Genomic DNA, 12,634 nt, shown 5'->3' with positions numbered 1-12,634 from the left:
TACATTTCAATAATTTGCAAAATTATTTATTTATTGGGTGCTTCGTATTTATTTAATGCAAAAAAAAAAAAAAAAAAAAATTAGGACGAAAAGTAGTTACATTTCATTAATTGACTTATTTTGTATTTATTAATTTTATTTATTGTGTACTCTTATATATTCAACCTATTTAATACAGGCAGAAAAGTACTTACATTTCAATGATGTGCAAAATTATTTATTTATTGGGTGCTTCGTATTTATTTAATGCAAAAACATTTTACTAGTTTCATTATCTTATTTATTCATAGTTCTCTTTATGTACATAATTTTTTTTCCAAAACACTTCACATCAGTATATGAAAAAAGTGGATGTGCCATACATCTCTGAAAAGCACATGAAAGTTACATGCTTATATGCAAGCATGCAAATACAAATTGTACAAACCTGAAAAGCATTCACATGGTTTTGTTTCTTTGTACTAGGCTTCCTTACATTTCACATGCCCATAGTAGCCTACGTTGATTTGGTCATTGAAGTGGCTTCTGCAGGAGTGTTATATATCATGGAGTTGTGCAACTCATTTCGCCAATTAAAAGTTACAACTGGTAGTTCTGATTTCATATAATTTGCAACGTCTATGGATGCAGAAGAGGGTACTAGCTCGGGAGTCGTACGTAATGGCCAAATAAATGCTTGGATACGAGAGACGATCGGAGAAATGGAGTCGACGACATCAATGATTTGCATGGAAATTGCTCGCGTTGCCAACGAGTACGCGTACGTTGACAGGACTCCGTTTCACACATCCGCATTGACTGGTAGCACGTGGATGCAGGAGATGCTTGGAGGAAGGAATGAAGCATTTCAGCGAAATTTTCGAATGTCACAGGAGGTGTTCTTGATGTTGTGCAAGACATTAGTTGAAGATTTTGGCCTTCCAGTACCACAGCGTCCTCATGGTATAGACGTAGTTGAGAGTGTCGGCATGTTCATATTCGTGTTACGGGGCTTCACGAGTTGGGACATAGAAGACCGTTTTCAACACTCGGGGGAAACAGTCTGGCGTCATGTAATGCGAGTTCTTAAAGCGATGAAGTTGTTCACGAGAGTACACTGCCGACCGACAAGGTCACAACACATTAGACATCGTACTTGGAGTCCCGACGAAAATATTTCCCATTCAAAGTGAAAGTATTTATTTTTGGCACGTTTAATTATGAGTAGTACCCGCTTTCAGAAAGTAAGGCAAACTTATTTTGGGTAGTAGCATTTTTCCATATTTATGATAACGTGTGAAATTTCAGGACTGTATTGGCGCGCTTGACGGCACACATGTGGAGGCACATCTCCCTCCTCAGGAGGCACCGCCATATTTTGGCCGTAAAGGACGACACACGCAAAACATACTCGCAGTGTGTGATTTCGATTTGTGTTTTATTTTTATATCTTGCGGATGGGAGGGAAGTATGCATGACAGTAGAGTTTTTAACGAAGTAACACAGGACCCAGCCAAACAATTCCCCATGCCAGAGGAAGGTAGGATGAACGACACTTTTTTTTTTGTTTGTATTAGTTGTGTGCATTTGGTATTTGTAATTGACCACCGTACTAATGTGAAATTATCGACATGCAAACAGGAAAATATTACCTTGTTGACGCGGGGTACAAGAACCAAAAAGGATTTTTGGCGCCGTATAAGGGATGCCGGTACCACCAAGAAGTGTTTCGCGCAACCGGACGACCAAAAAATGCAAATGAACTTTTCAACACGGTGCACTCCTCCATACGGAGTGCAATTGAACGTACGTTCGGCGTATGGAAAGCGCGATGGGGATTCATACATAACATGCCGCGATATGATTTCGGGAAAGTGCAGGTGCCATTGGTTGGGGCTTCAATGGCGATACATAATTTTATACGCCGCAACTCGAGCGACGATGAAGCATTCAACAAGGTTGCGAATGCAGAGACTTTTACATTCAACGACATACCAAACGTTGACGGTCTTGGTGATGATGATGATGATGAACCAGAGCGCGACAATGACGTACATATGAACGAAGTGAGGAAATCAATACAGAATGAATTAGTGCGACATCGGCGTGAACTTGGGTTGTAAATCCAGTTCCCACATTACGAGGTGATGGCAAACGAAATGAATGTGTAAAACTATTGACAGTGTCAAAAAAAAATGTACGATTTTGTTGGTAAGTTGCAGGTTCTGAAGGGCATTTACCAAATTGTAATGTGGAAATTAATTAATGTAAGAGCGTAATTCATTAGGAAAAATTAAGAAAATAAATATGCCATGCAATAATAATAATAAAAATAATTAACAAAACTGTCATAATAATTGTTAAAAGAGTTGCCACTCGTATTTTGGTCTTTTGCAATATTTGTTTGCATAATTTGGTAATTGTTTGTATTCAAAAAATAATACATTTAATAATAAACTTGTAATAATAATTAAAAAAAAATCGAAAAACAAAGAATAATAAATTTGTAATAATTAAAAGTATCTGGTCAGATTTGGAAATTGTAGAGTATATAAAAAATAATACATTTGTTAGTAATAAACTTGTGATAATAAATAAAAAAATTCCAAAAATAGAGAATAATAAAATTGTAATAATTAAAATTATTTGGTAAACTTTGGAAATTGAAGCATATATAACAAAAATACATTTAGTAATAAACTTGTAATAATAATAATAAAAATTTAAAGAAATAGAGAATAATAAATTTGTAATAATTAAAAGTAGTTGGTAAAATTTGGAAATTGTAGAATATATAAAAAAATTATACATTTATTAGTAATAAACTTGTGATAATAATAATAAAAAATTAGGAAAATAGAGAATAATAAATTTGTAATAATGAAAATTATTTGGTAAAATTTGGAAATTGTAGAATATATAACAAAAACACATTTAGTAATAAACTTGTAATAAAAATAATAAAAATTTAAAGAAATAGCGAATAATAAATTTGTAATAATTAAAAGTAGTTGGTAAAATTTGAAAATTGTATAATATATAAAAAAATTATACATTTATTAGTAATAAACTTGTGATAATAATAACAAAAAATTAGAAAAATAGAGAATAACAAATTTGTAATAATTAAAATGATTTGACAAAATTTGGAAATTGTACAATATATGTATATAAAAAAATACATTTAGTAATAAACTTGTAATAATAATAATAACAAATGAGATCTTAGAGAATAATAAATTTGTAATAATTAAAAGTATTTGGTAAAATTTGGGAATTGTAGAATATATAACAAATAATACATTTAGTAATAAACATGTAATAATAAAAAAAAAATCATAAAAAAAGAATAATACATTTGTAATAATTAAAAGTATTAGGTAAAATTTTGGAAATGGTAGAATAATATATGAAAAAGGAGAAAACTTGCAAACTTGTGGCCCCAGAAACGTTGAAAACACTGTTCACATAGTGAAGGGCAGAATCGTAATTTTGGGAAAAGGTAAGGGTATTTTCGTCATTTTGCATTGATTTGACAGTTTTAAAAAATATTAAACAAAAAATCCAAAAAGTCAGCTTTTTACCAACTTCCCAAACCACATCCAAAAAAGCCAAAAAGTTTGGTAAAAAGCCAAAAGCCAGCTTTTTACCAACTTCCCAAAACAACCCTCTAATAATTAGAATTCTTAATTTCTCTTACTCATGAGTGCCATGTCATTAGTGGTCTTTTTAGAGCTCCAAAATTAGTGGTCTCTATCATTGTTGAAACTTAAAAATAGATGTATATTTTTTTATAAAAATACGTGTACTAAAGAAATGCATAGCTATTTTAAGCTTCATTAATCTATGCCTTTAAAAAACTCATTCACAAAAACCCAATTTTAGAATGCAACAATGATAGAGACCACTAATTTTGGAGCTCTAAAAAGACCACTAATGACATGGCACTCAATAAAAAAAGAAAAAAAATACAACACCAAAACCAAAACATCAAATCATTCCTGATAAGGTCCACTGCCACATCATTAGTGATAACACTAATTAGTGCTCTCACTCATTTTCCTTTAAGTTTATCAAGGAGTGCCTTAGGACACTTGTTAACAAAATCCTTCCAAAATATAATTTTATTATACAAAATTATATATGACACGATTTTCAATGCACACTGCCAGATGAATTTTAGAATGTAATTACAAATAAGATTAAGGTCAAGTTTGGCATATACAAAATAATTCATCTTTTTATCTTTTTTTCATCACATCACCTCTCTACTTTTCTGCACATCTTTTCATAAAAAGATAAAAAGTGCACTTACTTAGATCATCCTAAACAACTCCTAATTATCTTAAAATGTCATCAACTATTAGTGACTGTTATTTTACCTTCTTATATATAAACTCATGAATCATCAACTCAACTTAGAGAATTTTAGGGTGTACTTGCTCATAAAGAAAGGGTCACAGTTTTCAAAACACACATAAGTGTCGTTAAGGGTCACAATTTTGAAAACACACAAATGTGTCGTTAATTAAAAGTAACTTTGAGTAGATACTCATTGTGCCATTTCATGGCGATAGAATCATTGAATAGACATCGATCGATCGAGTGTCATTAGAGGTCCTTCGGGTTGTACTTGCTCAAAAGAGAAAAGACTAGATTTTCAAGACACATAAAAGTGTCACTAATGAGAAGGGTTCAACTTGTCTCATGTTGACTCATTTTTTGGCCCTGTTTCGATAATTCGAACCGTTAATATGTAGAACTCGCTGAGTAATATATCTCTGTAAAAAATCACATTGATCGAATTTCGATAGCTATTTGATCGGATCAGATTTGTATTAAAAAAAATGAACGGTAAAAAAATAAACAATTAGCAGAATTATGATCTGATCAAATAGCTATCGATATCCGATCAACGTGATACTTTTAAAAAGATATAGTACTCGATGAGTTTTACACATTGAACGGTTCGAATTATCAAAATGGGACCCAACAATAGGCCCATGAGCTGAATTGGACGGTTCAATTTTGATCTCAACATGAGACAAACTGGACCCAATTAGATCTACTTTAGAGCAGGCATTTGTCTGCCCTTTCAAGGTTATGGAATCATTAAATCAACATTGAACAAGTGTCTTGGAGGCAGTTGGGGTTTATTTCTCGTAAAATAAAGGACTTCCTCAACTATAAAAGGGAAAATTACAGTTCCATGAGATTTTGAAAAATAATTACAAAGAAGTTGTAAACTTTATAGATATTAATAATTAAAATCAGTTTTTTTTTTTTTTTTTGAATTTGTAATAAATTTATAGAATTATCACTGAATGGTAATTTTCCCATTATAAAAATGCAAGACTTTTATCCCTTCTAAAATAAGGTATTTGTACAATTTTTATAGTTGATGAGCCTAAAATGTACAAGTTCATAGATGATTGGGGTAAACTGATATTTGCTACTAAATTGAGTAGGAATAACATTCCCCTTTTTGTTTTGCATTCTAAAACAGAATATGCCACAAAAAAATAAAAATAAAAAAATAAATAAAAAATAAAAGAAAAGAAAAAGAAGAAAATACTGATTTTTTTTTTTTTGAACTCCTACTCTGTACACTTTTTCTTTTGCATCTATTTTTTCTTCATAAATCTATGATCTAAACACAACATAACGAGTTCTATGAGTTGAAGCCCAATAAATCACGACCACGATGCAAATAAAATGCAATATATCAAACGAGACGTGAGGAGACTCAAATCCTTGACCCGCTATTGACGTAATTTAATGCATGGTCATGAGGATTAGATAAACAACTAGTTGAAAATTAACATTGTCAAAAACCAGCAATTTGACAGACTGAAAATCAAGCAAGCCAAGCTTGATCCTGTAGATGATGTTAATATCAAGATCAGAAAACAAAGCCTCAGGCAAATAAAAAACTAGCTGTTCACACTTGAGAACTTTTGACTCGTCAATTTGGAGCAATTCTTGCTTCAAAAGCCATTCAAACTAACACACCACAATTTAATCACACTGAATCATTCATTTAGAAACATATATGCAACAGAATTGATACATGTCACAAACATTTTAATCACAATGAATCATCCATTTAGAAACATATATGCAACAGAATTGATACATGTCACAGACATTTTATTCCCCTGGTATGCCTTGAACAAATATGTTATTTACCCTCATTGTCAGGATTCACCCTCTCGAGCTGCTTTTACTTCTGTTCATCTTCACTAGTATGCTAGCGAATAAAGGAACACAAATTCCCCGACACATTTCTTCTTCTTGTTTCCCAGGGACATTCAAGCATGAACTCTCTGTCACGCTCTCACCTTGTTCAACGCGATTTGAGTGTGGAAAGTACAAGACTCCCCCTTCCCTTTCTCGAATTCCAATTAGCCGGCCCAATGACACGCTATGGTCTGGGAAGAAAGATGCCGTGGACTGGTAGATCTCGCATAGAAGCAACATATTTACTAGTGAGTGGGAATTGGTCAAGCCTGCAGCCAGGGGCACATTTGATATTTCAAAGCAACTTCAAGTATGAATGACTTGAATTTTAATGCCCATTATGGTCATCAAGGTTTATTACTGATGATTGATAAATAAATTTAAAAAAAAAAAAAAAAATTCTGTGAAATTGAGCAAAACTCTTATTCCTTCAATCAGGCTATTCTATACATTTCCTTGAAAATGGTGCTCAACCTACAGAAACTGTTCAGGATATTTTAAAGATGGAGGTTTTTAAAGAATTTCGCACTAGTCAAACAAAATTTAATTACGAAGAAATGCGGGAGAGGTGACTCAAACAAAATTTAATTACGAAGAAATGTGGGAGAGGTGACTCGTATATAGTTTTATCTAACCTTTGTCTTTCTTCTTTTTTTTAGTTTCTTCTTTTGTTCTATTTGTTCTGTATACGGAAGCTTTGTTACCTTTTCCAATGGAAATTAGTTCTGGAATAATTGGAGTAAATAAGCCAAAAAAGCAACTTAACTTTCCTATACACAAAAAGAAATTTTTTAGCAACTTCCCAAACACATTAGCTCTTTTAGCATCTATCTTTAGTTTGATGCATGATCTAAAAGGTTTTCACAGAACTTCACAGAGTGCAAAGTAACGTTCATTCTTTCTTGAAGTTGCCATAGACACGCGTATATGCAAAGGAGAAAAACAAAGAAACATACAGGGTGATGAAGAATTACCTCGGTGTCAAGGTTGGAGGATGAAAATGAAGAGAAACTGGATGAAGGTGAATGTGAAAGGCGTGGTGCTGCTGCAGCAGGCTGTAAGTTTTCAGTCACTTGAAGTCTTATGTTCATGTTACCGAGTCCAAGTGGCCATCCGTTAGGCATCTCATGGTCCTAAGACAATTATCAACAGATAACAGATCAGATTGACCCCCAAAGTCCAACTTGAGGTCTTTTTTTTTTTTTTTTTTTCAGACTGCTCATAGTATAATTTTGATAAAGTCATAGACATCTACAATTTTTAGGAGTTGCCTGCCCTAGTGTATGAAATGTATAATTGAGTTTTGCTTTTGGTTTTATCAAGCTCTCTCATCAAACATATAATTCCAATCCATTGATGTACAACTGCCATAAGCAGCAGAAAAGGCCATATGTGATATCAGTGCACCTGCTGAAATCCAATTTCCTTGGTTTGACTATCATTTACTGGTGATTTGTCCCTTAGTTGCGGGAAACTCCTATCCGGGGTACGTTCCCACTATAAATGTTGAGATAGAATTGTGGTTCCAACTGGGATGGGACCACTCAAATATATCAATCCCAAAGAAAAATAAATAAATAAAACTGCCAATAAAGCAAAAGAAATATATATATATATATATATGTTTATCCTAGATTTCACCTGTCCTAGGAATTGAAGGATGAAGGGTTTTTTTTTTTTTTTTTAATTATATATATATATATATATATAGATCTTTCAATATTGGGTTTTGAGGATTGAAGAGTAAACTACATGTTATTGGTGATGAATTAATACATTTAACAGTTTAACTGCTAGTAGAGTGTAGATAATTAACATAAATATTATAACTTAGCATGAAAAATATTTCTTACAAGTTAACACATTGATTTAGACAGTGATATAATCATATCAGGAACCTAAAAAACAGATCTTTAGGTAAGTCCAAGTGTAAATGAACCAGCTATAGATAAGGTTATTAGACTAGTATGATGAAGAAAGCCATCTTGACCAAGCACTTAGCTGACTGAAACTTGAATCATCATAATCTGAACTTGAGAGCTCATTTTTTTCCAAAGGGTAGCCCTAGAATTGTATGCAAATAAGAAAGTAAATTTTCAGAAACTTGTCAAATAAGGCCTTTCTCTCTCTCTCTCTCTCTCTCAAACACTTGGCAGACTGAATCTCTTGCACTTCGCTGACTGTAACTCTCAGTCATCATAAAACCTAAACTTTTACATTAAAATTGTATGCAAAAACTCCAGGGTTCAAAAAAGTAAACTTTTAGGGTGCGTTCGGATCAAGAATTTGATGAAGATTTGAGGGGGAAGAGAAAAAGAGAATAGAAAAGTGAAAAAAAACCCTTTCATTTCATTCACTTTTCCCTTCTTTTCTCCTTTCCCTACACAAATCACTCCTCAAATTGTTGATCCAAAACACAGTTAAAACATATCAAATTAGCTCTCTGTGTCTCTCTTTCAAACACTTAGCAGACTGAATCTCTGGTGTCACCAATTAAAGAAATCTGGAATCAAGAGCATATTCTCTCAGTTGGTTTCCATCCAAAACAGAAACTTCTCTGTATCTCCCTCAAATTATAAGCTTTCTTCAACTAAGTTCCCTAAAAAATTAATTCAAATGAAATGCCCATAAACCATCAAACAATTTTTTTTTAGAACCAACTCAAACTATAGAGAAACAAAAAAGACTAAATACATCTGAGAAAGAGCAATCAAATATTCATTATAGTTAATAGGAAGCATAACCCACTTCTCACAAAAGAATTAAGCAAACCAGAGACAAATAGATTCAGATTCCAAAATAAAATACCCAGTAATCAAATAACAAATCAACACAACAAACAATCAAAAGTCATTTAAGAGAAAAACCAATGAACAAGTATGAGCATTTTTACCTCTACAATCATGGTGTAAAGTGGGAATTCTCAGAGAAAATGGATGATGATGTGGTGGTGGTGATCACAGAATGATTTTCAAAAAGGGTATCAATTGGTTTTGGAAAAACCAATATGAAGAATAGAATGGGAAAGACTTCAAATTCTTAAAACAATGGAAGTCTCTTGGGTCCCACCTATGAGCTCAGCCTTCAATTAATTAAGATGAAATTCTTTGTCCCCTTCTTTGATAGTTGGTTTCATAATTTTGATATTTTTCTGAACAACTTATGATCATATATTATTTAAATACTAAGATGTTTAACCGTTAAACCGCCAAACTTCAAAAAACTGTTACATTATAAAAGGATTTACTTCTTGATTTGATTGGTGCCAATTTCTTTCTACCGTCTGATCTGATGACTTCCTTTTTTTTTTTTTTTCAGTTCAAGATTTTTGTGAAAGTGTAAATCACAATATTAAGCCTAATTTGATTGGGAATTTTGTATAGACAAAGATGGTTCATCTTACATTTTCAACCAATTGTCATCATACTATTATGCTCGGTTTGTTTTGATGTAAAATATTTTTCGCATTTTCCATTGTTTGGTCAAACACAAAAAGTAAGTAAAGTATTTTTTAAGAAAAATATTTTTCTATTATTGTTGCAAAAATTACTTATCTTTAAAAATTCCGTAAGTCAATTTTTATAAAGTTGATTCTCATTCATTATCTTTTCAACACATTTAGCCTTTTCAAATAAATATCGTAACTCGCTAAAAAGTCATAAATGATACTTTATTGAATCAAAAAATTTTTTTTTTAGGCAATAAAATATTTTTGCTCCAAGTGTCAACCAAACGCTAAAAAACAAAAAGCAAATATATATATATATATATATATATATATTTGTGTAAAATCAATTTAAAATAAAAATATTTTCTTGTGTAAAATATTTTATGTGGAAACAAACGGACTCATCGCTCAATCCCACTATACCGATCATCTCACCCAATCTAATTCGGCAAATGAACATGGCTTAGATATTTGACTATAAAATAAATCAGCTCATTATCAACTGGTTCAAGATCACAACAACTTGTTATGTAAACAAGTTGAACTTAAACACTAGCTTAAAGTTGGTTAAGTATTCAAGTAAAGTTTGAAGAAGTTGTTACTCCGTCTCGAAAGTTTATATATATTATAAAAAATAAAACTATTCAAACTCGGCTCAATTAATTAAAACTTGTTTGAGATTGACTCTAAGGATAAGCAAGTTAAGTTCAAATATATTTTAAAGCTAATTAAAGTAAAACTATTCAAGCTTGAATACTTTACTATTCTATTTAACTCGACTTGTTTAGAACCCTAATTAGAGATCAAATAAAGAAAGGGTCTGGCTTTGGTCCAGTCCACTATCGGATTGGATAATGCTGTTGGGCCTGTGGGGGCCCATCACGGGTCCCATTTTGAAAATCTGAACCGTTCAATGTGTAGAACTCTTCAAGTACTATATGCCTGTGAAAAATCATGTTGATCGGATATCGATAGCTATGTGATCAAATCCGTTTTGTATAAAAAAAATAGACGGTGAATAAATTAACGGTTGACAAAAAACTGATTTGATCACATAGCTATCGATATCCGATCAATGTGATTTTTTAGAAGCATATAGTACTCGAAAAGTTCTACATATTGACGGTTCAGATTTTCAAAACGAAACCCATGGTGGGCCCCCACGGGCCCAACAGCACGGTCCAGTCCGATGGTGGACTGGACCAAAGCCAGACCGAGAAAGGAAATATTGAAGCATGATTAAGGACAAGAATCTTAGGTACTTCGAAAAAAATTATCCAAAAAAGTATTTAAAATTTAAAATGTATGAAAAATTAATTATAAGCGTGACTCACATCATATTAATTTTAAATACTTTTTTAATTAGGATAAATTACACTGATAGTTCTTACATTTTAGCCCTTGTGGTATTTTAGTCCTAACATTTTTAATTGGCTCAATCTTAATCCTTAATTTTAGATTTTATGTCAATTTGGTCTAATTGATAATATCATTAAGATTTTTGACAAAAAAGTGATCACTAAATTTGTTGAGGTTGAGATTAACTCACTAAATTGATTTAGTTTACAATTTTATCCTAAAAACATGACAAATACCGCTCATGTTTACATTTTTTATTAAAAAATAAAAAAAAATAAAAATAAAACCCTAACAATTGTAATCAATTGGACTAATTTAAAACAAACTCATAAATTTAGGGTTAAAATCGGGTCAAATGAAATTATTAAAATAAAAATGATATAAAGATTATTGTCGTAATTTATCCTTTTAATTAGTTTATGAGTAGATAAATAGTTTTGTGATTCAGGATCCCTTGCTAATGAAAAAAGAAAAACTTAAAAAATGGTGCCAAGAGAAAGATCAATTGTAACTAAAGATAATTGAGTGGTGAACAATTTGTGAACTTTATGGTTTATAAGATGAGTACAGAAAGTGGTTGAACGATTTATTACTTGATGATACTGTACTGTTGTGTTGCTGGTTCGTTATCACCGTGCATTCAACGTAACTTTGATATTGATACATTACTTTAATTAAAGGGCAAATAGCGAACATTAAAATTATGTTTGGTTCATCAATTTTAAAAAGTGATTTAGAAAGAAAAATGAAAGGTGTGTAAATTATGTACGGGAAAGAAATAAATCTTTTCGTATAATCCTGTTGATCAAGTCTGCGTTTCTTCGTACGTTGTCCCTTTACTCCCTGAAAACACAAACGTGAGTTAACCGGCGGGTGTATGCCGGAAACCCCTCCGATGCCTAAGTCAGCAACTAGACAATAGACAATAAGCTCTATGTATTCTAGAGTAAGAATTGGGATACCTGTCCATAGGTCTGGTCAGGAGCTTTTATAGACTTTACTTTGGCACAATCCTAGTAGGATTCCAACTCTCCCTATGAGAGTCCTTCTAGGAATCACACACCCTACTCACTACCAACCAAGTGAGATGGTTTTGCATAATCCTAGTAGGACTATACTCTCCTTAGTCCTCCTAGGAGTCATACTCCTACTCACTACCAACCAAGTGAGATGGTTTACACAATCCCAGTAGGACTCTAACTCTCCTTAGCAGAGTCCTACTAGGAGTCTCATCACTGCAAGCCAAGTGAGATGGCTGCACTTTTTACCTCGGTTATACATTCCTGCCCGAACTGATTTACCTCGGTCCCCTGCCCTTCGGACCGTGTGATCGAAAGCCGATCTAACGGATACCACCCTGCCGAGCTATACATAGCCCGGCCCTCGCCATTGATGCTACCTCCTTTTAATAAGCTGCTGCAACCACACCGAGCTAAGTTACCTCGGTCACACGCTTAAGTAATGATGTAGATGGCGCCCGGCCGAGTTATACCAAGACCGGCCGAGCTATACCAAGCTCGACATCCTTTCTCACCAATACCTCGGCTAACCATCAGGCCCACTTATTTCGGCTGACATCTTTACCTCGACTAACATTGCGGTTAGCCA

General features: G+C 32.8%; 1 protein-coding gene and 1 long non-coding RNA gene across 3 annotated transcripts; one reads left to right on the top strand and one right to left on the bottom strand.

Moving 5' to 3' along the window:
• The first annotated feature begins 620 nt into the window (after window positions 1–620).
• LOC114298803 (uncharacterized) lies at window positions 621–2,102 on the top strand. Its single transcript, XM_082889460.1, has 3 exons — window positions 621–1,091; window positions 1,288–1,519; window positions 1,621–2,102. The coding sequence occupies exons 1-3, from the start codon at window positions 621–623 to the stop codon at window positions 2,100–2,102; spliced, it is 1,185 nt and encodes a 394-aa protein (XP_082745586.1).
• A 3,894-nt stretch (window positions 2,103–5,996) lies between these two features.
• LOC114269892 (uncharacterized) lies at window positions 5,997–9,367 on the bottom strand. Of its 2 annotated transcripts, none has more exons than XR_014340442.1 (3): window positions 9,113–9,367; window positions 7,194–7,352; window positions 5,997–6,432 (listed from the first exon to the last, which is right to left on the bottom strand). It is a non-coding gene; the product is annotated as an uncharacterized LOC114269892 (long non-coding RNA). The 2 variants fall into 2 exon arrangements; XR_003631787.2 differs by having other exon boundaries at window positions 5,997–6,488; window positions 9,113–9,342.
• Window positions 9,368–12,634: the final 3,267 nt, after the last annotated feature.

Source organism: Camellia sinensis, chromosome 9, assembly GCF_055761805.1.
Source record: "Camellia sinensis isolate YWXY chromosome 9, ASM5576180v1, whole genome shotgun sequence".
NCBI classification, from domain to species: Eukaryota; Viridiplantae; Streptophyta; class Magnoliopsida; order Ericales; family Theaceae; genus Camellia; species Camellia sinensis.
The sequence above is the reverse complement of the archived record's forward strand: the minus strand, read 5'-3'. Positions and strand labels throughout refer to the sequence as shown.